This window comes from Ailuropoda melanoleuca, chromosome 11 (genome assembly GCF_002007445.2).
Source record: "Ailuropoda melanoleuca isolate Jingjing chromosome 11, ASM200744v2, whole genome shotgun sequence".
NCBI classification, from domain to species: domain Eukaryota; kingdom Metazoa; phylum Chordata; class Mammalia; order Carnivora; family Ursidae; genus Ailuropoda; species Ailuropoda melanoleuca.
Window position 1 is genome coordinate 77,980,977 of NC_048228.1, and position 20,289 is coordinate 78,001,265.

The window sequence follows — 20,289 nt, forward strand, 5'->3', positions numbered from 1 at the left end:
ATATTGATTTGAAATTAAAAATAAAAAGTAAACACAACAGGGATGCCTGGGTGGCTCATTCGGTTGGATGGCCAACTCTTGATCTCAACTCCAGTCTTGATCTTGGGATCGTGAGTTCAGGCCAGCACTGGGCTCCATGCTGGGTGTAGAGCCTACTTAAAAGAAAAGAAAGAAAGAAAGAAAAAAAAGAAAGAAAGAAAGAAAGAAAGAAAGAAAGAAAGAAAGAAAGAGAAAGAAAGAAGGAAAGAAAGAAAGAAAAAAGAAAGAGAAAGAAAGAAAGGAAGGAAGGAAAGAAAGAAAGAAAGAAAACACAACATAACCCCTAACTTTTAGACATATATTTATTTATATAAATTATATATATGTATTTGCATGCATGTGAGTGTGTGTGTGTGTGTAAATCTGACTTGGAAAAATATTAGAGTGGGTCACAGGGAATTTTACTGATTTGTCTCCACATGCCAAATGCGCACTAATCTGCTCTTGCGATGATCAAAACAGTCATCACGAACACCATGATGAAAAAAACCCACATGAAGAATCGGTCTATGACTTTTGCAACCTTCTTCCACTCGCTCCCCTTGGAATTGGTGGCCTTGTGGTCTTTGAGGCACTTGGCAATGTACTCGATATTCCTCGTCAGCACCTCGTACCGCGCACAGTAGCTGTCAGCATCCTGTGGGTTCTCACCATGGCACCCCAGGTCATTCTTTACCAGTTTGTTTATTTCCTTTCCGGAAAGGCCTTTGTTTCTGTCTGTCTTCAGATTTGGCTCTGGAAGTTTGCCATAAACCTTTGTGAGGTGGGTTCGCTCCCTGTCGTGGCGGGGGCTAAGGCAGCTCTCACCCACATCATAGACACACAAGACCCTGGACATGTATTTCAGGATGACGACCCTGGCCCAGTGTGGCACCGGCCGGGCCTCAGCCCCACAGAAGTGGATGTTCATCACCATAATGGTCAAGGCGGTGGAGGCTGTGATCAAGGCCATTGTGGCTATATAGTATTTGCCTGGAAAATAACCACAACCAAGTTAGCTTAAAATTGTCCTCATGTTTGGCTCAAAAATACACAAACACCTTTTCTAGGGAAGCTGTATGCACTAATGGTTACCAGTATAAGCTTCTGAATCAAACTTTCTAGATTCAGATCCCAGCTCTGTCACTCACTAGACTTGTGACCTGGAGCAAGTTATATCATCCTGCTAAGCCTCAGCTTCCTTCTCTGTAAAATAAGTATAATAATCGGATCTAATTCATGGGAATAGGGTGAGGTTTAATTGAGATGGTATATGTAAAGTTCTCAGCACTGACTCTTCACTGAGTTAAAGGTTTCTAAATGTTCGCTGAGATCACGATATGAAAAAATTCCACTTCCAACAAATAATAATCTTGGGCAACTCTCAGAATTGTCTTCAGACCTCATTATTATTGGTTAAGGAAGGAGACACTGTGTCACTATTAGTCTTCAATGTATGATTGCATAAAGCAATATTCATGAAAAAGGAAAATTAAGGAAAGAAATAATAGAGATAAGGGTACAAAGTTATAAAATACAGAAAAAAACCCAAAAAGATGAACAAAAGCAAAAGCTATTTGAAAAAAAGAATAAGATTGATAAACCTTTGACAAAGCACTCACAGAATAGAGGCAAGGTGGGGGTGGGGTAGAGAGGTAGGGACAATGTAAAAAAAGAAATAACAATAGAGATTTAGAATACAATAAAATAATATTTACTGTATGGTAATATATTTGAAAACCTAGATGAAATTTCTAAAAATACATAAGACATCAAATTTGGTGTAAGAAAAAAGAACATTGGAATAGAAAATCTCCAGAGTTGGTTTTATAGGTGAGTTTTACCAAACTTTTAAAAGGTAGATAACTCATACCATGCAAGTCAAGTTGTTCCAGAAGTAGAAAAAGAGAAAACAGCCTAGCTTACCTTATGAAGTCAATTTAGCCTTTATTCCAAAAGTAACAAGAAAGGAAGTATTAGGGCCATTTTACTTATAGGCATGTTTGAGAAAGTCCTATAAAAAGTATTAGCTAACTAAATCCAATAGAATGATAATTCATCACAATAAAAGAGGGTTTAACTCAACATCAGAAAACCTCATTCACTACATTACTGAAGTAAAAGAGAAAGCCCAGATGATAATCTTAACAGCTGAAAACAATGCATTTGATAATGTTGGTCATCCTCTTATTATTTTTTAAAAGCTCAAAGTAAACTAAGAATAAATGGGATCTTTCTTAATATGGTAAAGACTGTGGGTCAGAAGGTTAGACCAAATGCTATGCTTACCCAGAACACTAAAGCACATTTCTATAAGATTGGAAGTGCATTTCATAGGTGCTGCAAATAACAAATTGTTATTGTTAATAGATATGCTCTGTGCGCCCCTTTTCTAAAAATATATATTTAAATTATCACAGAAACAGAATAAGTAATGTTTGCAAAATTCCTGAGACTTGTCCCAAGACAGCTCTCTTTAGAACTTTAGCCAGCTTGCTGTTGAATGTCACTCCTAAAGGAGAGAGATCTGCCCATTGTTTTGCCTCAAACAGGATTATAATTACAGGTCATCACTGTCAATCATTTCTGTCTCAGGAGAGGTCGTCAAAATGCCGATACACCTCTTTCTCTTTATTAGTGGGGGGGGGAGCTGGAGAGAACTTCCTGTGCCTATTTCTCAAAAATGCGTGTCTGTGTGTATTTGGGTCCATGTGTTGGTGTGTCTGTGTTTTTTTGCTTTGAGAGACATAACAAGGAAGAAATCTCCAAACAAGGAAACCAATGTAGTAATGTCTGAGTATCAAGTCCTGCTGGATTCAGTTGAGGATAAAAGGGCAGTACAGTATCCCTTTCATACTGGTGTCTAAGTCTCTGCGCATTCTGAAATTCCTCCTCATTGTTTACTTTAAGGAACTAGAAATCAGGTCCAGCTTCTGCTTCTGGGAAGCATCTGTTACAAGAGCAAGTCGTGGAGGCAGAGGTGTTGGAGCTGAGTAGGTCCTTGGTGGCACGGGGCAGGTACGGAAGGTATTAGGAGACGCCTCAAAATGAGATAGGGAGGGGCAGCTGGGGGGCTCAGTCCATTAAGCCTCTGCCTTCAGCTCAGGTCATGACCCCAGAGTCCTGGGATCAAGCCCCGTGTCAGGGTTCCCTGCTCAGAGGGGAGTCTGTTTCTCCCTCCTCTTCTACCCCTCTGCCCCCTTGTGCTCTCTGTCTCAAAAATAAATAAATAAGATCCTAAAAAAAATGAGGTAGGGAAAGGAAGGGGAGGCAGGAGTCATCGTCTCTGTCTCTAAGCCTACCCTTTACAAAATGTTTTATTAGTGCAGACTTTTGAAAATATGGTCCATCCTAGAATCACCTCAGATTCCCAACTCTTGCCAAGATTGCTAACTCACAATCTTTGGGTGTAGGGACCTGCATTTTAACAAGATCTCCCACATCTACTATATCCAATAAAGGTTAAAGATTATTCTATTAAGGGTAGATGATGGGCTGAAAAATCCAGTCAACCATTTCTATCCTGTTTGCTGCTCTTTCCCAAGAAGAGATCCCATGTGCTGTGAAAAGATAACAGTCACTACTTACTTCATACTTACCATATGCCAGCTTCTGCACTAAACAATCACACAATGAGTAGCAATTACACACACTTTCCAGGTGATGAGGTAGAAACTACAAGACTAAGTAACTTGCCTAAGATCAATCGTTAAGAAATGAGCGGTGAAATCAGAGTTCAAAGGCAGATTTCTTTAACTTCAAAATCAGGACCATAACTTCTAAGCCAGTGCAAAAGAAAGTGCATCAAAATCACCCAGAAGTCTTGTTAACACAGATTGCCAGGACTCGCCCCAGAGTTTCTAACTCAGCAGGTCTGGGATGGGCCTTGAGAATCTGCATTTCAAAAACGATGCTGCGCAGTGAGTCCAAGGATCACTGTTTGAGAATCACTGCTCTAAACTATATTGACTCTCCTTCCTCTTTTGTGTAAACCCAGAGATCATAAGACCAGTTTTGGAAAATAGCCATCTCTGTATTCAAAGATGCCAACTGAAGACACTAAATGAAGTATGTGACAGCCTGTGTTGAGTCTGAAGTTGACCTAATGGTTATGAGTTTAAAGGAACAGATACAATCCTACTCACTGCAAAGCTAGGCTCAAAGTGTAAGACACTTGCACTCACCAATTAGAGGGACATTTTCTGAGGCCGGCATGATCTCTGCCACCATGAGCTGAAATACAGTCATGGCCAAAAGGATGGTCACTCCCAAGGAGACCTTTTCCCCAGAGGCTGCTGGGAGATAAAAACTCAAGGGAGCCAGAAAAGATATGAGGACGCAAGGGATGAGGAGGTTGACAATGTAGAAGGAGGACCTCCTCTTCAGGAGGAGAGTGAATGTCACATCCGGGTAAGGCTCAGAGCAGCACCCATAGGAGATCACATTCTTCACAGCAGGCATACCATGGACCTCCCACTCCACATCTTCGATGAAGTCAGAGAGGTCTCCACTGTCTAGGGCATTGAATATGTCCACCTGGTTGCCATTGTAGGTCCAGGAACCAAAGGTCAGGTTGCACTGCTGGTTATCAAAAGGGAAATAGGTGACATCCACAACACAGGAGCTCTTGGTGATGGCTGGTGCATCCCAGGTGATCAGCCCATCATACCGCAGGACCACATTGGTGTTCACAGGCTCAGAAGATTCATCATCAGCCCTGGAGGTCAGAGGAGGAAAACGAAAGCGCTTGTCGAGGCAACTCATCAACTTCCTTCCTCCAGACAGCTCACCGACCTGTGCCCATCCTTTCAGTGTCTCTGGCAATGGATCATCATTCTCCCTATCATCCTGGCTGAAAGTTGGAATCAGCTCCCATTTGCCCCTCTCCTTCATCTCCTGTAACTACTCAGGGCCAAATTCTCTTGGATTCTTCCTTTAAAACATCTCTGCTCTATGTTCCTTCCTCTTCGTTTCCAAAGCCCCTCTCTTAGTCCAGGTATAATGATTCAAACATCTAGATAAAAAGTAAATATGTTGAGGCTAAAATCTAACAGGGAGGCTCTGCTTACCTGATTTTGTTAACTTTGGGCACAAGAATATTAAAAGAGACTTTTGTTGCTATTAGAAGAGTTATATACATGTTTATTTGAAAAATGCAGACAAAAATTCATTTACCCAGGGGTGCTTGGGGGGCTCAGTCAGTTAAGCGTCCGATTCTTGGTTTCAGCTCAGGTCCCGATCTCCCAGTTATGAATGAGATCGAGCCCCATGTCGGGCTCTGCACTCAGTGAGGAGTCTGCTTCAGATTCTCTCTCCCTTTCCCTGCTGCTCACTCTCTCTCTCAAGTAATAAATAAAATCTTTTTTAAAAATTCGTTGACCCATAATCCAAGAGATATTAATTTATTCTAGATATATCTTCTCTTTGCTTTATCAACATTTATGCCTGGGTACAGAATTTCTATTTTCCTTTAGAGACTGACTTTCTCCACCATCATTGCAAGGCAGATGAAATGTTGATCAAGGTGCCCCAGCCTCCCCTGGCCAGGGGCTGGCCATGTGACCCAAGCTAGATCCAACAGATTCACTCTCCCTGGAGTTTAGATCTTAAGCAGAGTGACCCAAAGACCAGAAACGGTCACCCTGGTGATGCCTCCTTATAAAACAAGTAGATAAACCAACTCAGTAGTCCCTGCTGTCTCAAACTGTAGAGCAATCCCAGTCTACCCAGTCTGTCCTTTCTAAGAACTGGTCATTGATTTTTTTTTCTTTAATTCCGGTAGCTGTACCATACACTTCCAACAAAGTCCTTTTTTCAGAAGGTAGCCAAAGTCAGTTTCCAATGCTTACAGCCCTAACTGATAAGTTTTTATTAGCATTTAATGCATATTTTCCAGTCTTATTTATTATTTTTTCCCAACAAAATGTATTATGGCTAAATATAATGTGTATCCTGGATTGGATTCTGAAACAGAGAAAGTACAGTAGTGGAAAAACTAATGAAATACAAATAGTCTATAGTTTAATTAAAAACATTGTATTAGGTTTGACAAATGTACTATGTCATTTTGATGTAACACTAGATGTAACATTAGGGGAAGCTATGTGAAGGGTATATGGGAACACTCTGTACCACCTTTGCAACTTTCCTAGAAATCTAAAATTATCCTGAAATAAAAAAGTTAATTTACCCAAAAAGAGGATGATATAAAATTTAAAATGTGGTTATTCAACCATATTCTCCTGCAACATTGTTTTCATGGCTGATAGTTTTCCTTTATATTCCATTATATAGATATGCCATACTTATTTAACCAATCCATCGATGTTCAACACCGCTGTTTCCAGGTTTTGCATTGACGAGCAATGCTGTAGTTGAATTTTTGCATTTTTCCCCTGACTCTTTCTTTAGATTAAATTGCCAGAAGAAGATGTGCTGGATCAAAGAGCTGGCATGTCTTTAAATTATTTTTTCCCACTTATTAAAAATTGGGTGCCACAACATTAACTGAAATGGTCTGCTTGAAGTGGACCAAATCAGACCATTACAGTTAATGTGTGGTGCTCAGTTTTTAATGAGGATCTTTAATGACAGTTTAAAGAGAAGGATCTTTAATATGGGTCTTTGTGAAGTTAACAAGATGAAGTTTTTTGAAAATCCCTGAACCTAACCTCTGTAATGATGAGAAATGTATATAGTTAGCTGTATGAGAAGTGAGCACTAAGATGAACTGAGAATATCACTCACCCATCCTATATTCCTTGGTCTAAGAGGAGAGATCTCAGGATCAGAGACAATCTATTTGGACAATTCCATATTAAAAAGAAGTCCCCCTCTTTCTTTCCAAGGCTAACTTCCCTTCTGGTACATGATTCCTTTCCTCCCATGTCTCCTTCAGGATTTTGCATTTCTTGGTTCCTCTTATTCTCTCTGGCTCATCTAGACCCTTCCTAATGCTGCTGTTCCCCAATATCTCCTACCAACTTCCCTTCTTCTCAGGTACTTCCCACGTCCCGCCTCTTTCCACACATTGGAAGTGATACACGCTGCTGTCATTTCCCCATTTTGCTTTTAATTCTTGCAATTTGGCTTCTTCCCAACATGTGCTTTTTCAAAGGGCATTCATGATTTGCAAACACACAAATCTAAAAACCTGTTCTAAGTCCCTATCCTGTTCAACTCTTCCCAAGCACTTCACACTGTAGGTTGTTCCTAGACATCCTTTCTTCCCATGGTTTCTACGACACAACTCTCTCTCATTTCTCCTTCTACCCCTTTAACCATTTCTTTTAAGTGTCTTCTGAAAATGCGTGCAGTGAAGAGTTTCACCAACTTTATCTGCAGCCATTTTCTCTCCTTCCTGAGTAGTTCTATAAGGACTCACAGGGCTTTTGATATCTCTTTCCCGACCTTCTTTCCAGGCTTGAGTATTGCCTTTTCAGTCCCTTCATTGGTCCACATCCATGTGGATGTTCCTTTGGTCTTCCAGACCGAACAGATCCCAGAGCAAACTCATCATCTTCTTCAAACCTGTTCTCCTGCCCCTCCTTTACATCCAATCTCAACTAACAAGTCTGCCATTTTCTCAACCACTAGATGACTTAAGCAAACCCTAATGCTAAATTCTAGACAAATCTTTCTGAATATGATACGGTACTCAATTCCTCACTAGTTCTAAAATCCAAGTGTTAAGATGACCCATGAAAACCTAACCATTAGAACCCTCTCATAATAAATGCACATTCAGAACTTCTATAACCCAGTCTCTACTCAATCCAATGTCATGAATCCTTGCAGCCTCTTGGGCTAACCATTACATTGGCCAAACAACCTCACCAGAACTTTGAGCCCCGATATATTTATTCCTTTACTGATTCGGTAACAGAGCCAGTGTCTGCTTGAATAACTATATTGCTAAAGAGCTCACTACCTCTTAGGAATATCGATTGTTCAAGTTATTCGTTATGATTATTTTTAAATTATTTATCTTCCCTTTAACTTTTCATTGTCTTGGGTTTTGTCCTCTAGAATAATTTCTCTCTTTTTCTCTGTCTTATTTTCTCTTTGATTGCCTAACAACAACATCAAATCTTTCCAAGGACTTCTGGCTTCCTAACTAAGCATCAACAAATTCAACTGGTCCTCACATGAAGTAGCTCCCGGACCCATCACCAGCCTGATCACACCCCAACACGTCCAACCCCATGGATTCAGGCATGAGTGGCAAATCTAGATGTGAAGCATCTTCCTGCCCAAACTATCTTTATCACACCTGACTGGATCACTACCTTATAGCCCTCTTTCCTCTCCCCACCACCACTCAGAAAGCCCATTTTGTGGTCTACAAGGTTCAGTGCCAGCTTCTGAGAAATAATGAGAATATTATATCTGGGATCAGACGAGTCTGCTGGTCCAGGGATTCAGCTGGAAGGACCAGGGTCAGGGAAATTGTTATGACCGAGGTCCCTTCTTTGCCTGATCCTATAATTCTCTTCTAGTCTCATTTTAGCTAGGTATAGGAATGCAAATGACATCCAACCATAGCCACATTTAGAGTTTCCTCTAAGTAATGAAAATCTGACATTACTGAGAAGGAGAATGCAAAGCAGAATAAAGGATCTGAAACAGAACTAGTTGAGACAGGAGGGAAGAGAAGACTAAAGAGTCAACCCAGAGGAATAGAAAAGAGTTAATTAATCAGTGTGATGAAAAGATTCTGTGTGTAAAAGGGACAGGGAACAGAACTCACACACCTCAAGGCCAATGACCTGGGGGAAAAGGGGACAGAATTTACCAAAGCCACAATAGGTGTATGTGAGCTCATGAACACACAACAGGTTTCTGGAATAAGCAGGGTCTGGGGCAGGCTTAACTTAGGTGACCATGCAAGCTTGCAAAGAAGCATGTCAGTAAGAGTTAGTCATGGCTTCAGTCAACCAAATCAGGAGGAAGAGGAGAACCAGCATTCTGTTTGTTTTCCCAGGAAGAACTGTCAGAACTGATAGAATGCTGTTAGTGATCTGTGTCAACTATATTCTCTGATCACCTGCACCCTGTGAGTGAGAGGAGCTAATGGACAACATGGCTCATTCTCTTGCCTTCTGTGTGTGCATGTGTGTGTGTGGTGTGTGTGTGAGAGAGAGAAGGGGAAGTGAACCAGAGTAATAAAGCACCAGCCTTGAGATGTTGTCTTGCTTGGAAAGGAATACGGAAGGGCGCTCTGGCCACCCAGAGTGGAGGACGGTCAGCAGGATCAGTGCCATGATTCAATAGGTCATGACCCTTGGGTGAGCTCTCTGAGGAAGGAACAAGGCTAAAATCCAGGCTGCAACCCACCAGTGTTTCTTCCCGAAGAGACACTCGTAGGGCTGAGCTCTCAGGAGAGTGCCCCTGAACTGCCCCTCATTCACCCCGAGTCAAAGAGGAACCATTCCCAACCCACAGGAGCTTGGGTTCCTGAATAAAAGAGAGAAGCTCCTTTGACAATATGTGGAGCAACCGAACGTGAACCGTGACAGAGCAATGTGGTTCCTCCTTGAAGTGCGGTCCATGAACCAGCGGCACCAACCTCTAAAGCGTATAGACATGCAGAACATCAAACTCTACCCCGATGCACTGGGTCAGAATCTGCATTTTAACCAGCTCCTCAGGGGATTCATGTGCACTTTACAGTTTGAGAAACATAAACCTTCTACCCCTGTACTCAGAGCCCCTTGCTCTGAAACCAAGAAAGGGCAACTGATGATCTTATGATCTAGTTCCTCTTCCACTGCAGTGTTCAAAATCCATAGGCCAGCCGCTAGCTGGCCCATTCCGATTTCATCTTAGTAGTATCGTCGTCATTGATACATGATCTTGGAGAAGGGAGCACCACTATTATGGGTTGAATTAGGTCCCCCCCCCAAATTTATATGTTGAAATCCTCACCCCCTCAGAATGTAACCTTATTTGGAATAGGGTCATTGCAGATGTAATTAATTAAGACAAGGTCATATCAGAGTAGGGTGGGCCCCTAATCCAACATGAGTTTCATTTTTATAAAAGGGAAAAAATGGGCACAGATAACACACGGGGAGAAAGCCAGGTGAAGAGGAAGGCAGAGATCAAGGTGATCCTTCTACAAGTCCAGGGACAACAAAGGCTGCCATCAACCACCAGAGGCCAGAGGAGAGTCATGGAACACGTTCTCCCTTACAGCCGCAGAAGGAACCAACCTTGGACAGCTAGCCTCCAGATCTGGAGAGAATACATTTCTGCTATTTGAACCCCCCAGTTGGCAGTGCTTGTTACTGCAGCCCTAGTAAACTAGTACAGCCCACAATATAGTCTCTCACCCAAAAGCAAATATAGCTCTAAGTTTTATGACTTATTATTTTATTATGTAAGATTTTATGATCATCATTCCGGGGACTAGGTACATGAATTGGTGCTTAACTTCAAGTATGTTTTAAACATTCCTTTTTCTGGGGAGTCTGGGTGGCCCAGTCGGTTGAGCGTCTGCCTTGGCTCAGTTCATGGTCCTGGGGTCCTGGGGTCCTGGGATCAGGCCCTGGGTCTGGCTCCCTGCTCAGCCAGGAGCCTGCTTCTATCTCTCCCTCTGCTGTTCCCCCTGCTTGTGCTCTCTCTCTCTCTGTCAAATAAATGAAATCTTAAAAAAATAATTCCTTTTCATTCTGTTTAAATTCTGTTAAGTCAACAAGTTCATTCCTGAGAAACGACTGACTTGTACTTACTTGTTATATAGGACAATATCAGGCCTCCACACCAGGTCACTGGGGATCCTGATGGAGTCCAGTCCATCATACTGGTCTCGATCCCACGTGAGATAGGCATCATGCCAGATTTGGCGGATCCATAAATAGGCGGTCAGAATCTGGTTTCTTTCATCCTGTATGAGTAACCATGATATAACTCTGTTCAGGAGACACCTCAACCAAATGCCTTCCATCCCTAGAATGCTTGTTCTTCACAACAGACATTCCAAGAGCACAAATCTTTCATTAAATAAAGGAGAGCTTTTCTAGTCTATCCCTTTGACTGACTGCCAAAACCATATTTTTTTTTTCCTGCTTCATTTAGTGTTCTGAAAAAAAAGTGGACAGGTATTTAAGCCATCAGATCTTTGTGTGGATCAACAGCCCAAATTTCTCTGAAAATTGACCCACTGATGATTCACTTGAATGAGAAAATCAGGAAATATCTACAATGTACAGAGGAAAGTCTTTCAAGTTTCATAACTTTGTGTAATTAAACACATATAAGCACGAAGAAGATATGCCATCTTAACACACCACCTTTCTTTTTTAAAACAGGAATAAAATTCGTAAAACATGAAACTCACCCTTTAGCCGTGTTTAAGCGTACGGTTCAGTGGTTTGCAGTATCAACTGTGCAACCATCACCATTATCCAATTCCAGAACATTTTTGTCAGCTTTATGACCGTCAAGCCATCACCCACTATTCCCCCGTTCTTCCCACGGTCTCTGGCAACCACTATTCTGCTTTCTGTCTCCAGGGTTCTGCCTATTTCGGACATTTCATAGAAGGGGAATCATGTGATATGTGACACCATCTCTGTTTAGATGATCAAGATTGTTGCTGTTAACGGTCAGGATTAGGTAACATTTAGTGAAATTACTTTTGTAGAACGCTTCCTTCCTTGGTATTCCCTTCCCCCACCAGCATGTACATGTTGCTGTCTGTTCTCATTTCCTCTCAAATTCCAGGTAAGACACCTCTTTGGAAAGCGTGGTTCGTTTCAGCCTAAGCACTGTTTCAAAGAGTCACCACTTGATGTTACTCACCATGTCCTTAATCTGAGAAAGTGTAATCTGCAGGGTGACATTCAGGACTTTATCTGTATCTTCTACTGGACGGAGAGCATTGGAATAGTCTTCAAAAAGGTCATTAAACAACTTCTGAGCATATTTTCCATCTGCTGTTTCTACAGCTGCTCAAAAAGAAGGACCTGGATCAACATTTAATCTCATGCATATTTCAAGGCAAAGAACAGCAAACTGAGGACTGGAACTGGGCACAACCCAGCATCAGCTAGAGACAAGCTTTGGGTATCTGAGAGTTATTTTTCTGGCTAGTCAATAAGAGGCACAAACATTTCCTCGCAGTTAGAGCATTGGTTCTGTTTGTTGGCCCACTCCCACCAAAGAAGTGGCCCCAAATGAGCTGAGATGGTTACACACCCATCAGCCTCTTACCTCTCAGTCTGGAGACAGCAAAGTAAATCCAGCAAAAGAAGATGCAGGAATGGGGCCAGTTCATCTTTTTCCTGAGCCTCTAGATATTCTTGGCTGTGCAGCAGTCTTCCACTTTCCTCTGTGAATGGGAAGGGTCTGGGTACAAAGATTGCACTCTGCCACAGTCTTGCCAAAGCAGATGGAGAGCTCCGGCTGGCAGTGCACCTAGGGCCCGAGGTCCTGAGATCCAGACCCGCCCTCCCTCCCCTCTGGTAATCCGAGACTGCCAGCTCTGGCCACAGAGATATAGGAGCCTGGGTGGGCTAGGTCAGGCAGTGCTGATCCAGGGAAACTGTCCCAGCTGAGGGTCCCTAGCCATCTTCCCCAGAAACATCCAGACCAAACTTTCAGAGGAAGCCAGGTAGGAGGCCAACACCCCCCACCCCCCCGAGACTCTGCAGAAGGAAATAGGCACTTTCTACACCTGCAGCAAGCAGATGGAGCCTGAGTCTAAGGACTAAGGGAAGCCAAGCAGACCCTGCCACGGAGCATCCTCTGGAAGGTCTCTATCAATGTGCTTCAGGTGGCATTTGAAGAGGGAAAGAGAAGCAATTCCACGATCTCCAGAACAGATTACCTTCTGCTTCAGCTCCTTCAAGATCGGGCACAGATCTCGAGTGGTAATGTGTGTGAGTTCGGGGGAGGGGATGGGAGAAGCGTATTCACTCCCTTTGGAAGCAGCAGCACTGCGAGTAAGATTTGGAGTCCAAGACCTAGGTTTAACTGCAAGCCTGAACCCTTCCTAGCCCTATCATACTGAGCCTTCCTGAGCTGGAGACCAGGAATATATTATTCGCTCTCTCCCAGATCTACTGGGATATTTCATGCAAAAGCACCATGTAAACGTTAGTGATTTTTCCTCTGATTTTGCAGATCCAGAATGTCTATAATCACCAAGTCACCCAGGGTTTACTACCTCCAAAAAAAAAAAAAAAACCATGGTTCAAAGGTTAACCAAATCAGCACGAAAATGATTCATAACTAATGGTGATATTACTAAGGATGCTGTTTCTTTGCATTTGAATGTCACCTTATTTAATTTCACAGTCATTTCTAACATGTGATCTAATTTTGCTCCCACAAAAGAATGTCAATTTCCAATTGCCATAACTTATCCCTCCTCTTGCCTGGGGAAACTGCCTTGGAAAACCAAATTAAGATCATTTGGTTGCCTGGAATCAGAGCAAGGAAATTGGATACTTCTATTTCATCAGGTTACAGCCGCCTGGTGAGTCACCCTGTCCCTCTTCAGGAATCTATCCTCCAAATGGAACAGACACTCAAGCCGTCAGCTAAGTGTGTTTCCTAATTGCCTATGCCCTGGTGTTGATTGGGAAGACATTATTTTCCCGATGCCCCCAGTCTGACTCACCAGCAAATGACACAGTTCCTGCTGCAAACCCTTGAGCCCTCCTTCACCAAACCATCTGCTCTGGCGTCTCAGAGGCCGAAGGTCCTTCTGAAATTGAGTTGAACGCCGCGTTTTCACACGAGGACACCGAAGTCTGGGGAGGTGAATGGCTTGTCTCTAGCAGCGCTGGGCCAGGGACAGAATCCAGGCTCCCTGCCCCAACCCGGTGTGCTCCTCACGCTAACACTGCCCCTCTTCCTTGTCGTTCAGCCCCATGGCACCTGAGAGCCGCTGGGTGGTGCCTTCTCGTGGTTAGAGACTCTCTACCCACGTCTCTTTGATTGCTCATGACATTCAGAGCAGCCCCTGGTGATGGGTGCCCGGAACACTTGGTGCTTGCTACTTCGGCCCCTGCTTGGAAGGTAACTGTCCCTGGTGATCTTTGATTGCTTTTAACTAACTCAGTTCATTCGTTGGGGTCACTTACAATTTTTTTTTTTAATAGTTAACAGTTGATGCTAACCTACCAATGTTAACACGCTTTAAGTGAAATCAGTACTTTCAAGGAGCCAATTCTGCCTTTTAGGGCAAAGATACTAATGACTAAAAGCGAACTCCACCCAAATTCATTCTAAGAGAACAACACATGAACAAAATGGGAATTGCAACAGAGATAGAAACTATGTTTAAAAATTCATTCTAAAAACAACTCCTAGGTGTTTTCTCAGAGACCTGCTTATCTTTATACCCAATCATTCAGCTCCCAGCTCTATAAAGAAGAGACCAGTAGCACAGTGGTCCCAGAATTTATAGGACTGCCAGCTGGGCTGCCAAGTCTTCCTCAAAGAGTTACTCACCACGACAGTGCTTTCCAAACATTTTGAGGTTTGTTTCTACGTTTTCATATTTAAGAAACACAATTTTGTGTAGAGTTTAAGACAATATACTCTGGAGTCGAACTGCTTGGATTCAAGTCCTGCCCACCACCTACTAGCTGTGTAACTTTGGGCAGATTACTGAACCTCGCTGTGCCTTAGTCTCCTCTTCTATAAAATGGGGACGATTATCATAGTGCCTGCCCTCTAAGAACCGTGATTGGCCATAAAAAGGGCTAAATACGCGATAATGAAAGGGGTGAAATGAACTCCAGCATTTTTTTCAGTTAGGCATGTAACCTGTAGCCACAATCCCTCTCTCTCTCTCTCTCTTTCTCTCATCTTTCTTTCCATCCATTTCTTTGTCCGCCCACCCCCAACTTCTTGACAGACCTAATTAGAGGAGTCTCACTGTACTACAGGTGGGAAAAAACAGCCCTTCCCTTTTCTTGTTGTCCTTTTTTATTGCAACGTGAATATTATTGACAATCCACGGTGGATTTGTTTACTTTCTCATTTTTTGTAGTAGCCTTTTTAACCCTCTTATCCACTTGGTGAACGTTAGTTGACCTAAATCTATCACAGAGGCTGGCAAGCTCTTTCGGTAAAGGGCCAGATAGTAAATATTTTCAGCTCTGCGGGCCAGATGGTCTCTGCGGCAGCTCCTCTTCTTCGCAGTCGGGCTGTGAAAGCAGCCATGGGCACGGTGTAAATGAATGAGCACGGCTGCATTCCAATAAAGCTTTACTTACAAAAATAGATGGCCGGCCATTGTTTGCCGGCTGCATTCCAATAAAGCTTTGCTTACAAAAATAGATGGCCGGCCATTGTTTGCCGACCTTGGATACACATCACCAAATCCTTAAATCCACGTACCCAGGCTCAAGCAAACTGCAGTAGGGGCAGCACCCCAGATGAAGAAGGGGCACGGCCTGAAAGGAAAAGGGCATCAGGAAGCACAAGCCTGCTGTGGGCAGAGGTGTGGTGAGGCCAGCTGACGCTGAACACCGCTCATCCAGCGACAGGCAAACCGTCTCCCAGGGCAGGCTCCCGAGGGCCCCCGCACAAATTCCTAGAGAGAGGGCGCTCTCGCGGAAAACGAGCCTTTCCGTTGAAGAGGCAGAAACACTTGGGAACTAGAGAGCGCACAGCAGTCCTGTTTGACGTCTGGAGGCTTCCTCATGGTGGCCATCAGAGTGTCATGGGCAGGCAGTCAGAATCCCCAAATAAGGGCGACATAGCATGATGATGGAAACTGTGGCGACAGCCAGGCTAGGCGCTGAGAGCGGGGGAATGTTTCAGAAGTACGTGTGAGTCCCTCTCAGGTGCCCATGAGCAAGCCAGACGGAGTCTGGAGGCAGGGCTGTGGCAATGTCACGCAGTCCCAGAGCACTGTCCTGTGTCTAGGATGGTGACCCCTATCCCTCAATCGCACCCACTCCATTTGGCTTGGGGAAATGCAGGTGAAATCACAACAAAAGGGATTCGGGAAAGGAAGGAGGACCGCCTAGAAAACAGGAACGCTGGGCTGTGAATCTCAGCGGGATGCTAGTATCAAAAGGTGTTCTCGCTCTTGGGGGGCCGTTCCCCCCTCTGTAAATGCACACGTCTGTGTCTCCCTCCTTTCCCCGGGGCCTTCTCGCACTGCTGGAGGTGTGTGGTACACTGGAAACTCTTCAGAGCAAGAGCCAGCAGGACAACCTTTCTTCCTGCTTCTGAACGTCATAAAGAAAATGGCCAGCACCCAAACTTTTGTAACCATGACATAAAACAGACCCCACTCCTGGGCATCGTCAGTGGCTCTTATCTCTCTCTCATGTCCCACTTATTAGTGAGCTAGGGCTGCCAAAACAAAATACCACAGACTAGGTGGCTGAAACAACAGAAATTTATTTTCTCACGGTTCTAGAGGCTGGAAGTCCAAGATCAGGGTGCCGACAGCGTTGGTTTCTTCTGAGGCCTCTCTCCTCGGCTTGTACATGGCCGTTTTCTCCCTGTGTCCTCACACGGCCTTTCCTCTGAGTGTACCTGTGTCCTAATCTCCACTTCTTATAAACACACCAGTCACACTGGATTTGGAGCCACCCCAATGACCTCACTTCACATTAATCACCCCTTTCGAGATCCTATCACCAAATTCTGAAGTAACAGGGGTTAGGACTTCAACATACAAATGTGGGGGAGACACAATTCAGATCCTAACACCCCACACTCCATCTGTCAACAAACCCTGGCCACTGCACCTTCACAGCATTTCTGGAAGCCAGCCATCTCTCTTCGCCTCACCACTAGGGTCCTGCATCAAGCTGTCACTGACTCCCACCGGTTCCACCCATTCCACTGGACTTGCCTCCTGACTGCAAGTCTTGCCCCACGTTCCATTCTCCACGTAAGGCCAGCATCAGTCTGACCACATCGGCCCTCTGCTCAGCCCTCCTAGTAGATTCTCATCGTGTCCAGAGTAGAAGCCCAAAGCCTTACCAGGGACTGCGGTGTTTCTGATTTTCCAACTCTAACACTGTTCCCCTCACTTCCTCTACCCCAGCCACACTGGTCTCCTTGCTATTCCACCAACACGCCACTCCTGCTCGGGGCCTTTGCTCTCTCGGTTCCTTCTGCCTGGGGCACCCTTGGACATGGTGTCTCAACTCTTCCTCTCTCTTCTCTCTTGGTTCAGCTCAAATGCCAACTTACCAGGAAAGCCCTTCCCCCAAAGTAACACTTCAGCCCTCTCTCTACCTCTTCCTTGCTTTACTTTCTCTCGGCACTTATGACCAGCTAAGGCATGCGCACGTGTGCATGCACTTGCTTGTTCATGGTCTGTCTCCCACTAGAAATTAAGTTCCATGAGCGTGGGGATGTGGCCCAGTTCTGTGCTATACTCTCAGAATCAGAGAAGATATGTATTGATTGAAGGAGTAATAACTAAAATGAGAAAAGAAATCCAAGGAATTACAAAGTGGGGAGGAGGCCAGCTCTCAGACAAAGGATGGTGAAGCCTATGAATCATAAGCTTCCCAGAACCTCTTTCGCACTTACGGCTTAGGGGCTTATTTACAGCCTTACATGCCTACTCTAGTGCTGTGTCATATTTTAACCGAGGTCAAAGCAAAATTCCTTGAGAACATGGATCATAATTTCTACTTCTCTATATGCTTACACATCGTGCTAGCTCGCGGGGAGCGAACGCCAAGATCAGTTAGCAGCATCTGCCCCGGAGGCAGGAGGCGGGAGTGAAGGCATCTCTCCCACGTCTCTGCTGACCTAACACAATAGCAAAAACATGAAGACGTAGGAGGAGTCCTGTGGCCCAGGTTCAAGTCCTGGGCCCACCACTACCTAGTCATACGCGCTTGAACAAGTCACATAATTTCTTTGAGTCTCAGTTCTCTCATTTGTTAAAAATGATAATTATAATATTTACTCGAAAGGGTATTTTGAGGATTAAGGAGGAAACAGATAAAGTGCCAAGCACAGACTTGGCATAGAGCAGGCTCTCAATAAATGTTACTATGATTCCACTGCTGAACCACACGGGCTCCGGTCGTCAGCAAAACCTCCATTGGTAAAAAGAGACCCGTTACGTTGCCAACAGAAGAGCCAAGTTCATGCAGAGACGTGAGCGGGCGATAAGGGATATGCAGTTTTCTGGGTCAGGAGAATTGCTGATACACGAGACAGGGTATCCGATGTGTCCAGGTGAATGATCCGGAGACCAGGGCAGCTCTGGTGTCGGGGCTTTGTCAGAGGGCACACGCTATTCTCCCTGAAACCCCCTTAGGGAATATATTTGAAAGCCATGAGACTCTACACGGTTGTTTAGGAGGAGTACCCCTTGGCCTCCTCTTATTGCTGGAGTCTTTCTTCACCACGTGCTGAGCAGCCCCTCTCTATGAGACCTTTTGGGCCTCCTTGGTAGGCCACTTGCTTCTTGGGGCTTTCTGAAATTTTCCTTTGTTCTTGAGTTTCTGATCCTTTCCTGCCTCAGTATGTTCTTACCCCACTGGCTTTCCTTCCCCTTTCATAGCAGCTCGTGTGGTTATCATTACACCATATTTTCCTGCTATTTCCAGGGACCATCTCTCTGATGACAAGGCAAGGGTTAGGTGAGAGACAAGCAGGGAGGAGGTGGGAGGGGTCACTTCTCCTGTTAACTGTAGCCTGCCTGTTTGGGTGGTGGTCCTCATGAAGGGGAAGAGGAAGAGGAGGGAAGTGCAGAGGCAGCACCACGCAGACCAAACTCACACTCTTCCCAGGCTATTTTGGGAGCTTCTGGCTCCCAACATCTCACACAAATGTGCGCCCCCTGAGAAGCAGCATGTGTTCATGGGCCCACATCCTCATTTACCCCACCCCACCCGCACCCTGGTCCTGGCCAGCGGAACTAAGGGGACGTATGAAAACAGAAAAGCTGTGACAAGGGCTTTCTCACCAGAGCAAACATCATTTTATTGATATCAGGAACCTGCCCTCAGGGCCCGAGTCTCCTGGGCTCCGAGGCCTAGCAAAAAGCAGTGCAGTGGGTTTAGGACCCTGCCTCTGAGAAGCATCTGTGGGAGGAAGGTGGAGGAGAGAAGGTCCTGACAAATAAAACAGGAGAAATGGAAGATGGAATCCCCAGTTGTTTCCCCTCAGGGCCACTTGCTAATTTCCTATTCTTCATTTCTTTTTCTTGCCTATCACTGCCATTGACCCAGGCTTCTTACCCTAGATGTGAATTGGAGGAGACCTGAAGAGCCACTGGAAGGACAAGAGAAACAATGGGTGGGGGGAGGGGTGGACATACATCCACTGACCTGAATGAGCCAGGTCGGGGATGGGCTGTCAGGGAAGGCCATCAGACCCTCGCTCTTCTCAGAGCCTTTCAGAGCCATATTGGAGTCTGAGCTCAAAGAGAAAACCAGCAATACTGATACTGCTATTTATAATTTTGACATTTTTTGTTGCTAATGACTTTTTTGCATTAATGTTGACTTTCTAAAATATTGCATTAAAATGCTGTATATATTCATTACTGAACGGCACCTCCTTACATTCGCTCTTGCCTCGCCCTCATCCTAGCCTCCGCTAGATTTCGCCCAGCTGATGATGTTGGTCAATTCACTTTGTTGATTGTTTCTTTAAGGAAAGAGAGGCTGGAGGCTACAAAAATCTTCTGTAAGAATCAAAGTCCATTTTTTAAGTACGTGACTGCAATCCTACCAAAGATTTGAAAGAAAGACTGAAATTCTCAACCACATTTTAGATACAATTCAAATCCTTTCTTTTCTAACAAAGTCAGGGTACTTCACCTTACCAGCCACCAGGTGTCTCTGCAAACTCCCTGCAGGGGCCCACAGGACACTCAAGATAACGTCATAAATAAAATCCGTGGTTTTTAACCAGCGCTAAGGAGATGGCAACACACACACGGAACAGTTTGAAATGCAACAGCTTCAAACACTAAATCTACAGGATTGCTGGCTAATAGCTAAATGCTTATGTAATACAATCTATTAACATATTCAAGCCGTGAAATAGATTATAAATCAGTGTGTCCTAATCGATATACTTTCTAGAATGTCCTTGCATTATTCTTTCCTCATCCCTTAGTCAGATCAATGTCTAGCAGAGCACAATTCTGCAAGACCAAAACAGTATTTCAGGAGGGTCTCAGAGAAATCAACTCTTCACCTGGGTTTCTAGGACTAGACCTCTCACTCCTATAGGGCAGGGGATTTTGAAAACTGCATTCAAACCATTTGCTTACGTTAAAAAAAAAAATAGTAAATGCATAGAGTGCTATGGTCA

The 20,289-nt window shown here is 44.2% G+C and overlaps 1 protein-coding gene across 2 annotated transcripts; it reads right to left on the reverse strand.

The window, feature by feature from the left end:
• Positions 1-300: 300 nt before the first annotated feature.
• Positions 301-13,974, reverse strand: CHRNA9 (cholinergic receptor nicotinic alpha 9 subunit). 2 transcript variants are annotated; one of them, XM_002928910.4, is made up of 5 exons: positions 12,235-13,958; positions 11,824-11,969; positions 10,752-10,906; positions 4,203-4,735; positions 301-1,011 (listed from the first exon to the last, which is right to left on the reverse strand). In XM_002928910.4, exons 1-5 carry the CDS (start codon positions 12,296-12,298, stop codon positions 473-475), a joined length of 1,437 nt encoding a protein of 478 aa, XP_002928956.1. In that variant the 5' UTR covers positions 12,299-13,958; the 3' UTR covers positions 301-472. The 2 variants fall into 2 exon arrangements, 1 of the variants encoding a protein (XP_002928956.1); XR_004628895.1 differs by lacking the exons at positions 301-1,011; positions 4,203-4,735 and adding an exon at positions 4,745-5,032 and having other exon boundaries at positions 11,360-11,969; positions 12,235-13,974.
• Positions 13,975-20,289: the final 6,315 nt, after the last annotated feature.